At 37.4% G+C, this 18,344-nt stretch overlaps 1 protein-coding gene and 1 long non-coding RNA gene across 2 annotated transcripts in view; both read left to right on the top strand.

Annotated features, from left to right (window-relative positions):
* Nucleotides 1-9,577, top strand: part of LOC107682643 (uncharacterized) — a 24,399-nt gene extending 14,822 nt beyond the window's left edge. Inside the window, exons 2-3 of the long non-coding RNA XR_001633551.1 lie at nt 8,535-8,639; nt 9,501-9,577. This is a non-coding gene — a long non-coding RNA (uncharacterized LOC107682643). The remainder of the gene's footprint in view (nt 1-8,534; nt 8,640-9,500) is intronic.
* Nucleotides 3,173-3,989, top strand: LOC107682631 (class A basic helix-loop-helix protein 9). Its single transcript, XM_016478817.1, has one exon. The coding sequence runs from the start codon at nt 3,177-3,179 to the stop codon at nt 3,987-3,989; it is 813 nt and encodes a 270-aa protein (XP_016334303.1). The 5' UTR covers nt 3,173-3,176.
* Nucleotides 9,578-18,344: the final 8,767 nt, after the last annotated feature.

The raw sequence follows: 18,344 nt of genomic DNA, 5'->3' as shown, positions 1-18,344 counted from the left end.
AAACATTAAAGTGTGACAAACATGCAAAAAAATAAGAAATCAGGAAGGGGGCCAACACTTTTTCACACCACTTTATATCTGTCACTGTAATAGATGTCCGAATAGATCTGGTCCGGCCAGGGGCGTAGATTACGCGGGGGACGTGTCCCCCCCACCGGACCCAGAATAAGGCGAGATGAACATTGAGGAGCGCTAAACACTCCGTGCAGTGTATGTTTCATTCATACTCGAAGCCGGAGGGCGCTCTCGCGCAGAAAGTCGTACGAGGAAATTCCTAATATGGACAAATGCGTCCAGCTATCGCTGCATGAAAACAGTTGTTTTCATAGAAATACAATTATATATATATATATATATATATATATATAACATTTCTGTCCCCCTCACTTCTGAAATGATGGCTATGCCCCCGGGTCCGGCTAATTGTGTAATGTTAAAAACTGAGTTGAAAAATGGCTTAGTCACTAGTTTTGTCTAACATGAGCTAATATATTGCATTGTGTGCAAAATATCAGTCAGACACCTAAACCTATGGCTGAAGTCATGACTGGGCAGTAAAAGCTGGACAGGAAGGAAGCAATGTCTGAAATGGCTTCTCATTTCTTGTTTAAAGGTTATTGCACCGCCACCCATTGCTGATACGATCTTAGCTGTTAGAAAGCACTTTTGAGCCACTGGTTTGACTGGAGGCTTGAAAATGGTAAAATAGGCACAGAGATGGAGGAACACTTTTGCCATTTTGACCTGACAGCAGGTCTGTCTAGTGGCTTCCGTAGTTGATTGTGAATTTATACCATTCAGTTAAAGGGATTGTTCAGTGAAAAAGGAAAATTCTGTCATAATTTACTCACCCTAATGTCGTTTCAAACCTGTGTGATTTTTTTCCCTCTGCAGAACATAAATGGTGCTCTTTTGAAAAAGAAAAAACTGTAACTTTGTAATCAAAAATTTTGAGTTTTTCCCCAGTTTAGATTTTTGTTCTTGCCCATGCCAACATTTTACTGGTCCCAACATAATAAAAACATTTTTTTCATTTATTTATTTGATACGTGTTAAAAAATAAATATATTTTTCATTTAATGTTAGCCTAAACAGTACAATATGTTGGAAAATGCTGCCATACAATGCATACATTTATTAGTTGAATGGTTCCAACGTCAGGCCTTAATGTAAGGTCATGTTTTTGGCAATGTTTTGCTTAGAGTACTTGTATATCTTAATATTAAAAAAACATTTTTTTGGGGTAAAATAACCATATAATCTTGACTTGTAAAATTTTAAAAGGTATGAGAAAATGCTTCCCAACTTTTATTTTTGACATCAAATACATATTAATACTGCATGAAGTTTATTAATATGAAAAAAAATCTAGGGTTTTGACAGACATTATTTTTTATGGTAAACAATTTTGTGTTGGGTCTGATGTAAAATCTTTGTCCTGAAGCAAAACCTTAGTGTATCTTGACCCTTATCGTTATAGAGACCAGTTTAAAAAACACTGAGCTGAAGATTTTTCTCCTGCAATAAATAATGTCAGATTTGAAACCACATTACAACATGGTGGTTGGAAAAATAATTCCATTTCTTTTTCACACCAAATACTGAATAATAGAAGGAGGTTGGCTAATTAAAATTTCACACTGTTGTCCACTTTCAGTACAAAACATTTCTGGATTACAAAAACACACCTGAGTTCAAGTAGGGGATACACAAGCTGTTTGCGAGTGAGAATAAAAAGGCAACCGAAGCCCTTAACTCACAGTCATCACAGGTAATAATTGTAAAATATCTGTGTTCCTTTTCCCCAACTTTGAAGTGAGGTGGCTACTGTCTGTTCTTGCCCTGTAGGAAGCACACATTAGATTTATGACTTTGCAGACAACCAAAATTACACTGTCCCTCGCTGCAGCCCAGGAAGGCCAGTAATCGCTTAATGCACAACAGCTAATTGTGACCATGCAGAGATATAGAGTTTATGTGACACATGATAAGTGTTTTTCCATCCCTCTGGCAGAGAAAAGGTGTAAAGGCAATTTAGTAAAAGAGGCTTATCTGATAAAGCTGTAATTTGTCATGAATGTTCCCATTTTTCTCTCAACACCAGGACACAGCTTAAACAATCCATCTGGATTGCATTATGAGTGACCAAGGTTTTAATGCTTCGTAATAATGAATTCAACACTGCAGGATTGTACCTGCACTTTCATGGTTACGCTCTTAAAAAAGATGGTGTAGAGGTTCTTTACTTGCAATCATAGTTCTATTTAGAACCAAATGCTCCTAAAATACCCTTTTATGCTGAAATAGTTCTTTATGCTAGGGATTAAGGTTATTTATTCCCACCCTTTTGTTTTGTTTTTTAAATCTGTAACTGTCAAAAAATTATTTTAAAGCAACTTCTGGCCTTTTTTTTTTCAAGTTTAATTCCCAACCCTTAGTAAACACACCTGAATCAGCTAATCAAAGTCTTCAGACTCTCTAGAACTTCCAGGCAAGTGTGTTGGAGCTGAAATCTGCAGAACATTGGTCCTACAGAAGCAGGATTGGACACCACTGCCATAGAAGAACCATTTTGGGTTCCCCAAAGAATCTTTCAGTAAAAAGTTCTTGTTAAAAGAACCGTTTTTTGTTAAATATTCTTCATGGAACAATGGATGCCAATAAAAAAAACTTTATTTTTAAGAGTGTATCCCTCTAAGGCTTGTTTTTGCTGAATACAAATATGAATGAACACTGATTCCATAATATTTATAAGAAGGAAACATCTGCAATATCAGTACATAACTGTCACAATGTACAATGTTACGTGCATCTGTCAGCTTTGCAAATGCCATTCCTCATTTTCAGTACGGTTTAGTTGGAAAGATCAGATCCTGTGTGTTGAAGAGGTGTGTCAAAGCCTGTTGACTGATGTCTACGCTTGCCCGGAGGGCACTTGTAAACACAGAATACACCTTTGCTTATAGGCAGCTGGCTCACGTGACACATTCACAGATTGCCTTTAAAAACCCCTCTCGCCCAGATCTGACAGATCTGATCTAGAAGGTGAGGAGAAGATTTCAACATGTGGATGTTTTGCAAAGCTAACTGTTTATAGTTCACACTGGACCCAAGAACTCTCATCTCTCATACCAAAGCTAAGATTTGCATTTTACAGAGGACAAAAGTCAACAACGATGAGTCTGGGCGGCACCAGTACAGAATCTGATGTTTCAGAGGATGAGTTGGAGGATTGTCCTTTGGGTGAGGATGATGACTGTGACAATGAAAGCCCTGCAAAAATTTGTTCAGAGCGCTTAATGTCATCCGGCCCCAGTGACACAGAGGACATCAAAGCAGTTAAGAGGCGTGCTCGGCCCAAGCGGTCCAAAGCACGGAAAGTCGCCGCCAACATCCGAGAGAGGAAGCGCATCCTGGACTACAACCAGGCCTTCAACGCCTTGCGCACTGTCCTCAAACATGACCTTAGCGGAAAGCGTCTCTCTAAGATTGCCACTCTCCGCCGTGCCATCCACCACATTTCAACACTGTCTTTATATCTGCGGACACATTCAGATACTGAACCACACGCACCTCCATGTACCCAAACGGAGTGTTACCGGCAGCCAGAAGAGAATGTTTCTCTGCCCAGGAAGACAGGAACTTTCCAGGAACCGATGGAGAACTACACTACCCATCAGCCAGAGCCTCTCAGAGTTTCTCAAGAGATGCCTGGGATTTTGTACCAGGACATATCAAACTCTGTGCCATCTCCTCACTACAGCCACTGCGCAACCAACAGTCAGGCACACGTGAGCCATGGATGCTTCGGTCACCACTGGGTGGACCAAAGCAGTGATTACAACAGTGGAGGATGTGAACATGGGACGAGGGTCACCTGTCATCAGGACCATATGGACACTTATGCAGACTCTGCTAACCCGTTTTTGGCTTGGCAGCTTGGTTACCTACAATATCACGGATACCAGCAATCCCTGAGTATGCACTGACTTTTCTCATGCTAGAGTTATTTTGAAAAGCATGCTAGAGATATGTTGAAAAGCATTAGCAATTCGTAAACATCATAATGGAAAGATTATGTTGGGATCCATTTCTAAGTTTAAAAAATATACTGTATATTACAGCGAATGCCTTTGAAAAATCTTCTTCTGTAAGTGTTTTATTGTACATTCTAGATTTTGTTGCCACTTGATAATTCATACCATTTTTTTCATAGGCACAAATCCCCAAATAAAGCAGCTTATTATAAAACTGATGTTGGCTCTTTTCAAACCACTGTAGTTAAAAGTATAAATATATTTTAAATGTAAATGTAATGCAGTTTATATACTCCTTCTACCCAATAAGATATAGCATATTAAGTGCAATCAAATTAATTTTGATTAAACCATTAGAACATTCGATAACATTAACAAGTCTGTTCCTATAAGTGATTTTGTCACAATTGAAACTTTATTTTTTTTCCCCTCATTGCAATTTAATTTCTTCCAATATAACTTTAAATCTCACTATGCAACTTTACATCTTGCAACTGCAACTTTCAGTCGTTACTTTATTTCTAATGATTTTGGCAATGCCAATTTCCTAAACTTATTTTTATCACCTGTTTTATTTCTTACTTTGAGGTGGTAGCAGGTTTTCATATGTCAAGCATTGCTGCAGTATGTAGAAAAGTCAAGAGTGCTAGTGCAGTGCAACAAATGTAACACATTTAAACTTTCAGAAAGTTCTTTGCTCTCTCGAGGGAGGGAGAGCAAGAATGGTTAATCTGCAAAATTCCTTTATGGAATGTGTTAAACTGGTAGATCATCTATAATTACTGTCAGTGTCAATTATAAATCTGCATTGCATGATGCAAAGTTGCAAGTTGCCACAGTCAATAAATGGGTACTGACAGAGAAAAATAGAAAATGACAGCAAGTCTTGTATCTATAACAAAAAAATACAGATAGATATAAATTTGTAGCCTAATATATTTGAGTGCAAAGCACGGTAGCCGTTACATGAAGTTACAATTAGGTTTCTATTGTAGAATTTCCTTGTTCTGTAATTGTTGTTTTGTATTATCAGGATTTGTTGTGCATCTTTGGAAATTTGACTTTAAGCATAATGTATGCAGTTGAAGAATTCAACACCAAAACGCATTTCCTCATTAAGAGACTGAAAGTCTTTTTAAAAAATAGTTTTCAGGCTCTTTGAAATTTGCAAATTAGCAAAAGTGTCTTTATTAAAAAAAAAAAGAATTTATTCCAACAGAAGGGGGCAGTGATGGTCTCCCCCTCAGGACTGATAGAGGGAGGTGATTCCAGTAAAATGGGGGAACAGGGAACAGGAAGGAGCTCAGCACTCGCTCAAGGCAGATATGACTCAGCTTTGTCTCTTGATCACATCCAGTAAGGGGAACGTTGTCAGATTCTGTTCCTTTCCGCCCCCTTCACATGGTGTGATGACATGTCTCTCGCTCTTGACAGAACTAGCAGCCAAGTGTAGTAACAACTGCATGTTTTGTACAGTAATTTCAAAAACGTTGCCATTTGAGTCAAAAGAGCTCAAATTCAGTCAGATTAAACTAAATAATGGGTTCAAATTGCAAGGAAGGATTATGGGAAAGTATTTGTAAATGAAGTCATGCCAAACACCCTATGAAATCTGTGCAGGTTACTATGTTTTTAGGTTGTTACAAAAGTGGGCCACTTGAGGGCAGCAAATACATACAAAACCAGTCTTCATCGCATCAAAACAGATCTGTTTTTATTCAAAAAGACATGTCGGTTTAAAAAAAAAAAAAAACAGGATGTGAACTCAGTTAACCCGTATATTTTGGGTTAATCTTGCTGAGATTGCAAACTGTAATTGGATTAGCAGCAAAGATGATAAAATAATTCACCCAAAAATTATAATCTCCTCAGACTCATGTATTTATTTTATTTTTTTTAAACTTTTGTTCTGATCTGTAGCACAAAAGGAGTTATTTTCTAACTTCCGTTTGGATGTCATTAATAGATATTTGAGCACTACATGTCTGAAATAACATGACAATGAGTAAATGATCCGAATTTTCATTTTTGGGCGAACTATTCCTTTGACCTTTAGATTTCTCCTTCCCAAAATCCATTGCTTTTGCTTTAGATTTACCACTGATTTGTATTAAACCCCCACACTTGAATCCCATGATACCATTAGCACAAAGTTCACATGTATTTTTACTTAAAAGTCAGACTGCCCACATGTCTAGGACTTATTATCATTTCATCAAATAGCAGGGTGGAAAAGTTAATGTCTTTGCCATGAATCCTTTAAATGTCTCTGTTCTCTGAGAACCTTCTTTCAAGCATTTTATATGACTAATACAGAATGTCAATGGGAGCATAAACAGTTTAAGACTAACAAAAGCCAGCTAAGGCATAGAAGACAGATGATTCCATCACCACATAAACAACCCTGTAAGCAGCAAGTCTCATGTTTTTTTTTTTTTTTTTTGAGTCCAGCTGATGGATTGGGCAAAGGCCAAACGCTAGCCAGCTAAATGACAGATTACACAGTGACAGTGGAGGTGATCACTGTTGGGTTCACTGTCTTGTACAGAGGACTTTGTTTCATCTAGTCTAGTCTAATGAGCCCATTATAGGCTTGTGCCATTAGGCTCAAGACTAAGAAAATGACCCATGTGATGGAAATAAGGATATTGATCAGTGACGTACAGTAACTGTAAAAGGGTGTTTATACTGACAGCCATTTGCAGCAACCTTTTTTTTGCTACCTATTTTGCAATGAGTGTATTTCTAACAATATGAGTGACATCAACCTGTTGGCGTATTCAGTGACACAATAAAGTTTAAAAGAATTTAACTTCATGCAAATTAGTAGCAATTTGATGTGGCAAAGTCAGTCAGTTCATGTGATCCATCTTCTGTGAGAAGCAAGTGTTAGCAAGACGATTACTGTGAGCAATTTCGCTGTTCTATATGATTATCCTCTGCCCACACACATCTTTAAAAAGGTTGGGCTCAGTAAGATTTTTTTTTAAAGAAATGAATACTTTTATTCAGCAAAGATGCATTTAAATAAAAGTGACAATGTATTATGTTATAAAAGATTTAATTTCAAGTACTGTAAATTTCAACTTTCTATTCTCCTAAAAAAGGATAGTTTCCACAAAAGTATTAAGCAGCCCAACTGTACTGGAGTAATGGCTGCTGAAAATTCAGCTTTGCCATCATAGGAACATATTGTATTTTAAAATATATTAAAATACAATAAAATATTTGTAAATTGTAATAATATATAATAATAATAATTTTTTTTTTATCAAATAAATGCAGCCCTGGCAAGCATAAAACATTAAAAACTGAACCTAAACTTTTGAACAGTAATGTACAGCGATTTAGTCTAATTTATATAAAAATAAATGATGCATAGAAAAACCTTTGTCAGGCACTGACACCATTCTGAGTGAGGTTCATCCACACACTGATAATCGTTCATCTTGTTCATGATATGATGTACAGTATGTGCTGCAGTAATTTATGTACAGACACTTCCTCTGTGTTAATAATGTTAACTTTTAGCAGCAAGAAAATAGATTATTTGTCAAAGCGAGTGACATCTTTTTTTTTTTTTGGCCAGTTATGCATCCAACCAGTAATTTTAGAGCATCTAGAATACATTACTAATACATTATATTGCTGTCAGTGTGAATGAGGCAACTATTCTGTGTACTGATGCTGTCGGTCTACTCTCTTTGTGGAAACTCTAAACTTATGATTGGTTATTACACCGGAATTCAGAGATTTGTATGTATTTATTTTTGTCTCTATTATTAGACAGATTCATTAGAAAGTAACGGGAAATCACTGGGAAGAAAGTGGGTTAATGGGATCAGAACAATCTTAAACTTGCATTGGCCACTTGAACATATGCACTAACTGCTGTGCTATGGCCTCAGCATTTATCTCAATTCAGATATTCTTTATACTTTTTTAAACTCTTTTCTACTTGAAGTTTTTCTGAAAGATAAAAGCTAATTATAAATTACAAGCATTAAGCTAAATCAACTGGGAGATGAGGTCACCTAAAAATCAAAAGGTATTTTCAATGCTGTTGACCACAGTTCTGGCACAAGGTCTAACTTAATTTGCAATTTGCTCCAAAAATAATCCATGGATGAATAGAGAGAGATAACAGAACAAGGCTATTTTATATCCACGGAGAGATATTAAGTATTTCCTTTTTTTTTTCACAACCCCCCTCCAGCTCCCCTTCCATGAATTTGTGGAGGCCAGTCAGGAGATTTGTGTGAGAGCCTGATACAGAAAATCCATCTGTTCTGCTGCAAGATTTTGTGTGTGTGTCCTTCCTTTACCTCCCACAAAGTCACTCTTGTCACTGAGCTCCTGTGACATATCAGCACTTATTCCCACACCTCAACACACACACAGGCTGCTACACAGTTATACATGCACAAAGTCGATTCTTTGATTTATTGCCTTGAGGGTAAGACACAAAAAACATGCAGAGATAACTTTTCTCCACAGTGCTGAATGGATGACGGCAGGAGACAGAAGTGCCGGCTCAACATCGTGATGTCTGTCAGCCATCGGCGATGGACGATGACACCGGCTATCGGTCCAACCCAGACGGTGAAACTCCAGCGTGTGCTTACAGTGCCTAATAAATTTGTCCATTTGTATGGGCGCTAATATAGTTATCTGTATAGTTATCGTATTGCGAACAAGGCTTAACAGAGGTCAATGCCTGTTGCTTTCACATGCATTCTGTAACAAGCTTTAGCCCAACATAAAGAGCAAATAATATTGATAGTCCACATCCCATAGTGAAACTCACCATCAGTTACACTTGTTTCTGATTGCTCACTGAGAGTTAAGTGAGTGTGTCAGCACAACAAAGCCCAGTTTGTGCCCCATCACAATAAAGACAGGGTCTGTTAATCATTAAATAACAGTGGCATAAACACATGGCCAATCCACAGAGACGTGTCAGATCTGGGCTGACAGACAGTATGAATTAATCATGCTCTGTACAGGGAAACGGACAGCGTGTTATTTCAACATGACACTCGTTCTCTGAAATTTGGACTGGGCTTGTGGCATTGATGCCAGTGTAATGTGGCAGGCTTATAGGAGGAGGTGGAGGATCTGTTTAAAATGTGGTTAAACATCAATGAAATCATTTATAATTCATCTTGTCATTAGCATAACACATTTGGTTTAAAAAAAAATGTTAGGTTCAAATTATTTTACATTACATTCCCTGGCAGTGCAGCATTTTGGGAGAATGTCAAAGGTTTTTGGGATATAAAATTGCTGAATTGAATAATTGAATATAAAGCCTGTATAGCCTTTAAAATTTGATTGAGAATAAAGCATTTTTTTCTTTGGGGCAGTGCACATATACTTTTAATTTAAGTCCCACCTTCCTGATTCAGGACAGAGATTGTGCCTATGAAAGTAATTTTTATGGGATTTTGTGTTGTGCTTCAGGCAGCATTAGTCGATTCCATCACAGAGACAGCCGGAGTCGTTCAGCTCTCAGTCACAGTCTGTTCAGAGCAGCGCAGCAGGAAGCGATTCAGGCTGAAGATGTGTTCCTCTGATGCCGCCATGGCTCCAAAGAAAGCTGACACCTGATCTTATATCAACCTTCCAGAGCTCTTGACTGATATCATTACCTTCTTTTCTCCATTGCCTTTTATTTTTCAGGGGTATTTTAAAGGTTTTGCCATCCATCCAAATGATAAATGCAGTATCCTTGAATCTAATGTTTCCTTTTCTCTCTTCCTTTGTCCCTGTCTCAAAATGGCTTGTTCTTGTTTAGGCTGTTGCAGTTTTCTGTCTCTCTCTCTCTCTGTTATCATTCCCTGTGCTCTACAGCCACTCAGGAACCATGAATATACAGTGAAATCAATGCATTTGGATATTTAAGTCACACTTCATGTTTGAATGTCATTGCGTTAGATGACCAAGTGCTATATATCTGAAAAAAAAGGACTGCACAAACATTGAAGTAATGTCTCATGTTAAATCTCAATGTAAAGATTTAAACATTGCTCACAATGCTCCTGCAAACCTTTAAGTAATACATAAGAAGAGTTGTTAGAAAAAAAATGTAAATAATGTAATAAATCTGAAATTTTGATTTTATTAAACACTGCCAAAAGTTTGGAGTCAGTAAGTTTTTTTTTTTGTCTTTTATGCTGACCAGGGCTGCATTTATTTGAACAAAAATATAGTAAAAACGGTCATTCATTTAATTTAATTTAACTTAATGGCAAAGATGGCTCAGAAAAGTCAAGGTAATTCTGAGCTCTAGTATTATTTGTTTGTTTTATTGGTTTCATATTTTGTTTCTTATGCAATGACATTCAGACATTTTTTATGTGTTACTAATGTTTTTTGGGCCACTGTTTGAGCTGCCACTCAGGCTGTGTGGTGACATGGGCTGCTCGGAGGTAGCAGGTGTACAGCAGAGGTGTTGAGGCCAGTGCTCGCAGGCCCTGTGTGCAGCCTTCTGCTGCCTCTCCTCAAGTGCAGATTCTTATCTCTCTTTTCTCCCTGGGGACATCCAACTTTGCCTATCTGCCTGGCAGGCAACACCGAGGGGATGAACCCAGCTGCTTGGTGTTATAACTGTAACTGTGATATGCCAACCAGGACAGCATTTATAAACAGCCTGCAGTTGAAATACTAAAGAATATAAGTAAACTGCTTCTTTAATGACCACCAATGCTGTGTACTTATATACATACTTATATTTACATATTATGACAACTATTATGAGGTCATTCTGTGATGTAGAAACAATTCTCACTCAGAAATTGCTAATAAATTGTACAGCAATAACACAGTGATTTAAATATGAAGTAGAAGTAGAAATTCTGAAATACTATTTTCTTGTAACACTCCAATAATCTTTGTTTTTTTACAATGATCAAAAATCCTTTTAAGTGTAAATTTTGAGAGAGAAAAATCAATAAAGCAATCAAGAAATCAGGTATCAGCATGTGCATAAATTAATTTAAGAATCTGATATTTGATATTCAAAACTAATCAATTAATAAAACAAGACTAGTCATTTAATACAAATGTAGTTGTTGTATATTGTGTTTTGTATTTTCAATCTGCTTATTTTTCTGTTTTTGTTAATTGATTGTTTTCGATTTTCAGATTGCATATTTCTTCATCTATTTATCCAAATATTGGTAATTGATTGTTTGATTGATTTATTAATTTTTCAGTCTCTTATTCTCACTTGATTTCTTGATGAATTTATCTACACTAAAAAACAAAATGGTGTAGAAACAGTTTCCCCTCATTGTTAGAAAATTTCACAAAAAACAACAACATTGAATTAAATGTGAAATTTTGAAGTAGAAAAACTAAAATAGTATTTTATTGTAAAACGCACTACAATAATTTGCAGTGTATTTGTTGTGGCTCACTTCCTTTGTGTTGTGGTTTGTGTTTTTTTACTTCGTTAATTCAGTTGTGTTGTGCACCTTTGAACTGTTTCTTAAATGATTCATAATTTTCTCAAATGATTACTGAGTGTCACATTGAATAAAACTGATAAAAATAACAAAAAGTGTGTCAAAAGAATCAAAAATCTTGTTTATAGATTTTTTTTCATAAGATATCTAAGGAATAAATTCTTGAACATGTCCAGCTGCTGCAGATGATGCAATGCATTTGAAGCAAAGAGAGTTTTATCTATTTATTAGATTCAAATGACTCCCCTTTCTACTTGCCAAGACTAGACTCTCAGTCTTTTTTCAATGCTTATTTACCACAGAGATGCCAGTGGCCAGACTCACAGTCACAGTAATAACCTTCAAAGCTCTGCAATCCAATTTTCCTGCAATCTCTCATTTGCAAGTGCTGTGCCTGGCCTGATACGTTAGAGCATTTGTTAGCCTACATATATCCACTTGACTTTTACTGCATCCTTATAGAGTAAAGCACAGCACTCAGGGAAAAGCAGCTCATGCCTCATCTGTCCATGAAATGCCGCTGTTCCCCAGAGTTAGTGTCTACAGCATGCTATGTCTATGTTAATTAAAACCAGAGAGTAAAAACAGCTTGTTAGCACCCACTGGGCAAGTGGGGGGGCTTGTGGTCATCTGCTTGACATAATCTGTAATTGTAAGCAAAGTTGAACCATGAGATGCAGCCATGTAGAATTGTGTAATTGACAATAACCAGTGCAGACACAGTGTGGTTATTTTTGTGTTCTCAGGTCAATTAATACACAACAGGAATCATGAGACTCCAGCCTGGTAAATTGTCCTGCTAGAATAAACAAGGATGCAAGTGATTCTCCAGAGATTAAATCCTTATTATTACCATCACTTCTAAGACAATGAGGTCTGCGTCTTATTTTTTGGGCCTAAGGCACTATAATCCATTCACTCCGCCCAATGTAGAGTCCCAATTCACAAACTATTACCAATATTGAGAGAGTGTAGGGCTGCACTGATATCACAATTCTGGTCGATACAGATGAGCAGATAATTAGTTTCATGTTATGATATACAGTATTTTATTACATGATATTGAATTTCTACACTGAAAAAAAAATGGTGTCGAAACAATTTTTCACTCAGAAATTGCTATTAAACTTCACAAATAATTACAAATTCAGCAAGTAACAGACTGAATTAAACATGAAATTGTGAAGAAATACTAAAACAGTATTTTCTTTTAAAATGTACTCCAATAAGCTTTGTTTTATTTGCAAAATTTAAAGTGTATACTATTTTGTCTAAACAAAATAAAACACTGAAAACTAAAATCAGTAATAATAAAAAAACATTATAATGTAGAGTATGAAAAATAGATGTTCATTTTGAGTTTTGGTTAGTTAAGTTATTTTATTTTAAAAACAAACATTAAGATTAACATTTAGTGAGAATTAGATGATGGCAAATGTCAATGTACACTGTTGTTCAAACTTAATGATTTTTATGCTTTTGAAAGACATCTCTTATGTTCACCAAGGCTGCATTTACAGTAAAAACAGTAACACTGTTAAATATTACAATGTATAATAACTGTTTTCTATTTTAATAAAAAGCTGAAATTCAGCAGTTATTACTCCAGTTTTCAGTGTCACATGTTCCTTCAGAAATCATCGATATACTGATTTGTTGCTCATGCACAGTAGAATATCCAATATCAGCTGATATGTTAAATTATAAAATGTCTAATATCGGCCAGTAACTGATATGGTACAGATATATTGTGTATATCTATGAGAGTGTTTTGAAGTTATAATTTGGCTTTACTAGACTGGCCTGTAAGACTAGGAAAGCACTGAGAGAAAGATGCAAAAAAGTGAAGCAGTTTGTATCAGTGACAAATTAGATTTTTTTTTCTTAATTCTTGACCCACTGTTCCATTCTGATGCAGGAATCTATTTCCTAGAGTGTGGTTCTCATTAGGGAAAGCAATCTGGCCGTTCATTAGCCCATGGTGCAAGATGGAGGGCTTCAATCTATGGGGGAAACGGCAGCCGAACTGCGTTCTTGCGAAGTCTGTGACCTGTGCAGTTTGCTCAATCTGCAGAGCTCCATTTATAATTAATTGCATGCACATTTCCTTTCCCTTTTGCCCCCATCCCATCTCCCCATTCTCCAGCAACTGTCAAGCCAGCCTGAGGCAAAACTATCGATTAGAAAGCAGAACTCGCAGGGAGAGCTGAATGTTTCAATTAAACACTCATATTATATCTGCAAGTGGAAAGCTTCCCATGCATAGAAATAATTTCCTGCTATATTTTTCATTACATCTCCTATTCATTTCAAGGAATAACCTTGTTTCACTGCACCCATTCTCTCAAAGATTGTATTCTCAGCTGCCTCCCCCTGTGTTACATGTTAGGACAGATTAACGTTTGAAAGGAAAACTGGGTTTTGTTGGTAGTTTGTCAGCTCTGGCTGCTGTTAGGATGGAGTTTCTCCCAGCTATTGATTTGTTATTAAAAACATAGTGCCCTCAGGCCTGTCAGATAGCAAGGGTGTGAAAATGAAAGCCGTCATCGCCTGCTGATTTCTCCACCGGTGTGGAGGCAGGGGGTTTGGAGGAGAGCGAGTGAAACCCTCTCAAGCTTTAGTCTTTGTGACAATTATGGAAGCTTCTTTTCGCCACGGGACAAAAAAATAAGAAAGGTAAAAGACTTTTTATCTCACAATTCAGTTTATATCTGACAATTCTGTCTTTTTTTCTCTCGCTAACTCTCTGAAGAAAAGTTTAGTTGCAAAAAGAAAATTCTGAACTGTGAGATATAAACTTGCAATTGAGAGAAAAAATGTCTCACAAAAAAATTGCAAAAAAAGAAGTTGCAATTACCTTTTTTACATTTTTTATTCCATGGTGGAAAAATACACAGAATTGCAAGATATAAATTCAGAAAAAACATAAAAAAACAAGTCAGACTTGCGAGTTAATAACTGTAAGAAGGAAAGTTCAGTTGTGAGAAGAAAAGTCTGAATTGTGAGATATGATGTCACGTTTGCGAGAAAAGAGTTGCCATTACTTTTTACTTTTTTTTTATTCCGTGGTGGAGAAAAAAAAAACAGAATTGCAGGATGTAAACTCAATTTAGAATTCAGAGAAAAAAGACAGAATTGCTAGATTTAAACTTATAAATGTGATGTAAACTTGGAATTGTAAGAAAAAAAAGTCAGATAAAAAAAAAAGTCAGAATTCTGAGTTTATATCTCACAAAAAGAGTTTATATCAATTCTGCAAGATATAAAAAGTCTGAATTGTGAGATAAAAAGTCACAATTATCTTTTTATTATTATTATTTTGTTATTCTGTGATGGAAATGGTATTCAACAAGATACTGTGCCACATAACTGAAAACAGAACCGAACTGAAACTTCACTAGTTGTCTTAATTGGGATGTATTAAGTGGCCGAAAGCTACACCAAATACTTCAGACATTGGTCATAAGGTAATAAACCCAAAAATGCACTATGACTTGTTTTTGTAGGTTTAAGGATGCAACCTTTTCATCTCACCCACATTCTACCTGACATTGCAATGTCCCTAATTGGTTTCTAGTAGAGCCCTTTGTGGCTGTTTGGGCCACCGTCTTTTCTCTGGGGATCTCATTGTGAATAGGCTGCCTTCCAGCCTGCGTGCAGTCCAGGTTCTTCTCTCCACAGGGAGGCCTGTGTCTCCTCATTACCAAAGGAGACGGCATTCCTGATCGATTTGGCTCATTTGCTCCCCAAGCTTAAAAACCGCAAGAGTCAGCCTCAGTGTAAATTGGCCCTTAGTGCAGCTCTGAGTTTTATTTCGTTTCTGTTGCACTGTGGATTAAAGGCGAGGTTAGGAGTTTTGCATGTCATCCCTGAAGACTTGGTGACAAAATAGAAGCAGTCACTCCAGGAGTTTAGCAGGGCAAAAAAAACAAAACAAAAAAAAAAACAGTTGAACAGAGTTGGAAGTGTTCAGTTTAGTTTGGCAAAGCTCAGGTTTCAGCACCGTGGACAGCTCCCGACAGACTCAGACTCATGCTCGCACAGGGTGAAATGGAGAGAACAGGCAACATTGCAGGAAATTGCAAAGACTGCACAAAACTCAATAAGGTGTGAACTGAAGCTTTCGATCAGAGATCGTAATAACAATAGGCTGAGAGCGCAAAAAAAAAAGAAAAGATGACCGAGGCGTTTATCTTCCTTCTTGTGTGTGTCTTCCTTCCAGAGTTGTGCACAATTCAGAATTGAAGATTCGGCACCCTTTCAATTCATGAGTTTGAATTTAAATTGAATTGGCCATATCCCACAGGATCATCTATCTATCTATCTATCTATCTATCTATCTATCTATCTATCTATCTATCTATCTATCTGTCTATCTATCTGTCTTCCTATATTTCAAGCATTGCGAACAGTGAGCTTGATCTGCCTGGTACAGTAGTTTCTCTTCTTTACAGACTTCACAAAAATTCCACACAAATTACATTTTGGGTAATGATTGCAATGCGGTTTGTCTGCAGTTCTGGAATAGAGATAGGCTAAAACAAAACTAAAAACCGGTTCTAATTTATAGCCGCTCGACCAGTGCATCTCTCGAACCCGAAACTTTCCCACGCTGCTGATTTAAAACAAGCAGGTGGTTCTTCAAGCCCTTGAGTGCCATCTGAACTCGCCGTTCTTGTTTTGGGTTTGTGAGTAGATCGTCTCTTCTGCTCTTTCCTGTTGTGACTGACTGCGTTCGTCATCTGACTACATGAACCGAACCGTGACGGTACGGGACGAATACGTGTACCGTTACACCCCTACTATCTATCTCTCGTCCTATCTATCATTCTTTCTGTCTATCTATTGTTCTATGGTTCTATCTATATATCTCTCTATTGTTCTATCTAACGCTCTATCTATCGTTCCAGTGCTTGAAGTGGAAAAAAAGAAGGCGTACCGGTGTTGTGCCCATTTTCGACCCCCTGCCAAATTATTACCCCTCTCTTGAAATCGCTATCTTATTGCCTAATCCTAACCCCTCCCCCACACCTAACCCTAAACCTACCAATACTAGGGGGGTAATAATCTGGCAGGGGTCAGAATTGGGCACAACACCGGCCCACTTCAAGCACTGTATCGTTCTATCTGTAATCTAGCCTAATAATCTGTTAAACTGGTAAACCTTCAACAAACTTTTTTTTTATTTTACTTTCTACATTTAAAGTTTGTCTTGTCAAATTTGGCTCTTCCAGTTAAAGATTGCAATTATGTGAGTTTCTTTGAATGAATTTTAATTATTCTTTAATTAATTTCTCAAATTCTGCATCCTATTTGCTACCTGGCTTCAAATTCAGTTCAAATTTAAGAACTGAATTGGAATTTAAAAGACATTCTCAATAGTGCACAGCCCTGTCATGAGCATGCTTGCCTCCTCTTTTCAGAAGATTTTTGCTAGAGATTGAAGCCTGGCCTCTCTCTGACCACACATATTCAGCTCCTTCTAACGGATTAGGGAGGTCCTAGATAGTCCACTCATGACACCCCACTGAGGCCTGACTGCTTGCAGATAGCGTGTGTAATCAGGTTGGCATAGCCCACTGGAAATGTTACCACTGGGGCATCACTTCTGTCCTTGCCCTTGACAACCTTCTGGAAGAACCCTCTGACAGAGCACGGGAAGCAGGCTGTATCTGGCAGCAGAGAGTAAGAAAGTCACAAGAACCGCCGTGCCAATCCCGCTCGCTTGCCTCCCTGGCTTGAGTGATGAAGTTGGTGATTGTTCCTGACAAAGATGGATGGCAAACTTAAAGCAAGTTTTCTAGGAGCAAATTGATGACTTGTGTACCAATCCATCTGAGAAGAGGTTAATAAGGCCGGTACTCAAGAGCGATTATAGTTTATGGCCTCTATCAAAACAGAGCAGCACTAGTAATAATAACATCCATCCCATAATGTTAGCATTACGTGCGACATGAAACAAAATATTGAAATACTTGCAGTAGTTAATTATGTGGTTAGGATTTAGAAGCACATGTTTAATGTGTAAGTTTGGAGGTATTTGAAAGTGTCCTTGCCTTGCTCTTTTCTAGCTCCAGCTCAGTTCAGCCGATCAGTATAGCACTTGAAGCTAATCACATTGCTAATGAATTATGCACTGAGCTCAAGGCTTTTACATCGAGTTAGAGAGGGCAGGCTGGTGGGAGAGGCAATTTATCTGGCATGAATCAACAGACAAGCAGCAGGAAAGGAAGCCGCGAAGAGCCTTGAGTTTGACGGAGGGCCCTCAACTTATTCCATTACATTTACGTCTTTTGCGACATGCACCACACACGTTCTTGCCTTTCCATCTACTTATCCATCAGGACAGAGATTGAGGGTTATTTCAGCTATCAGATAGCACCCGCCACCGTCATATGTCCCGCCTGACATATTTTTTCGGCAAACAGCTGTAATGAAATGCTGTGTAGGCAGCTGCTCGTTGATGCAGGCTCTGCGAACTGGCATTGGAAAAATAGCTTATAAAGGTTGATGACCTCTTTCGCTGTAAAAAAATATGTCCTTTTAAAGTGACATGAAATTTCAGCCCAAATAACAGAGGCAGATTTAGAAATGCCTGGATGGATGTAATCAGATGGACGTCACTGGATGGCCATCCTCCGTATAGATCTAGATGTGGTGCTGAGGCTGTGTAGCTCTTCCATGCAAAACAATTTAGTAAGATACTAGTATGCTTTCTGCATTATAAAGGTCATTCTACAAAACAGGTGCCACTTGTTCCCTTAAATACATGTAAAAAAATTACTTTAACAAATCCAGTGGCAAATATTTTTTTTTATAAATACAGCAACAGAACAGA

The sequence above is a fragment of the Sinocyclocheilus anshuiensis genome, unplaced genomic scaffold (genome assembly GCF_001515605.1).
Source record: "Sinocyclocheilus anshuiensis isolate Anshui unplaced genomic scaffold, SAMN03320099.WGS_v1.1 scaffold1170, whole genome shotgun sequence".
NCBI classification, from domain to species: domain Eukaryota; kingdom Metazoa; phylum Chordata; class Actinopteri; order Cypriniformes; family Cyprinidae; genus Sinocyclocheilus; species Sinocyclocheilus anshuiensis.
This window is presented reverse-complemented; position numbering and strand designations above follow the sequence as displayed.

Coding starts and splice junctions, on each gene's coding strand:
- LOC107682631 (XM_016478817.1), top strand. CDS start 3,177: ATGAGTCTGGGCGGCACCAGTACAGAATCTGATGTTTCAGAGGATGAG.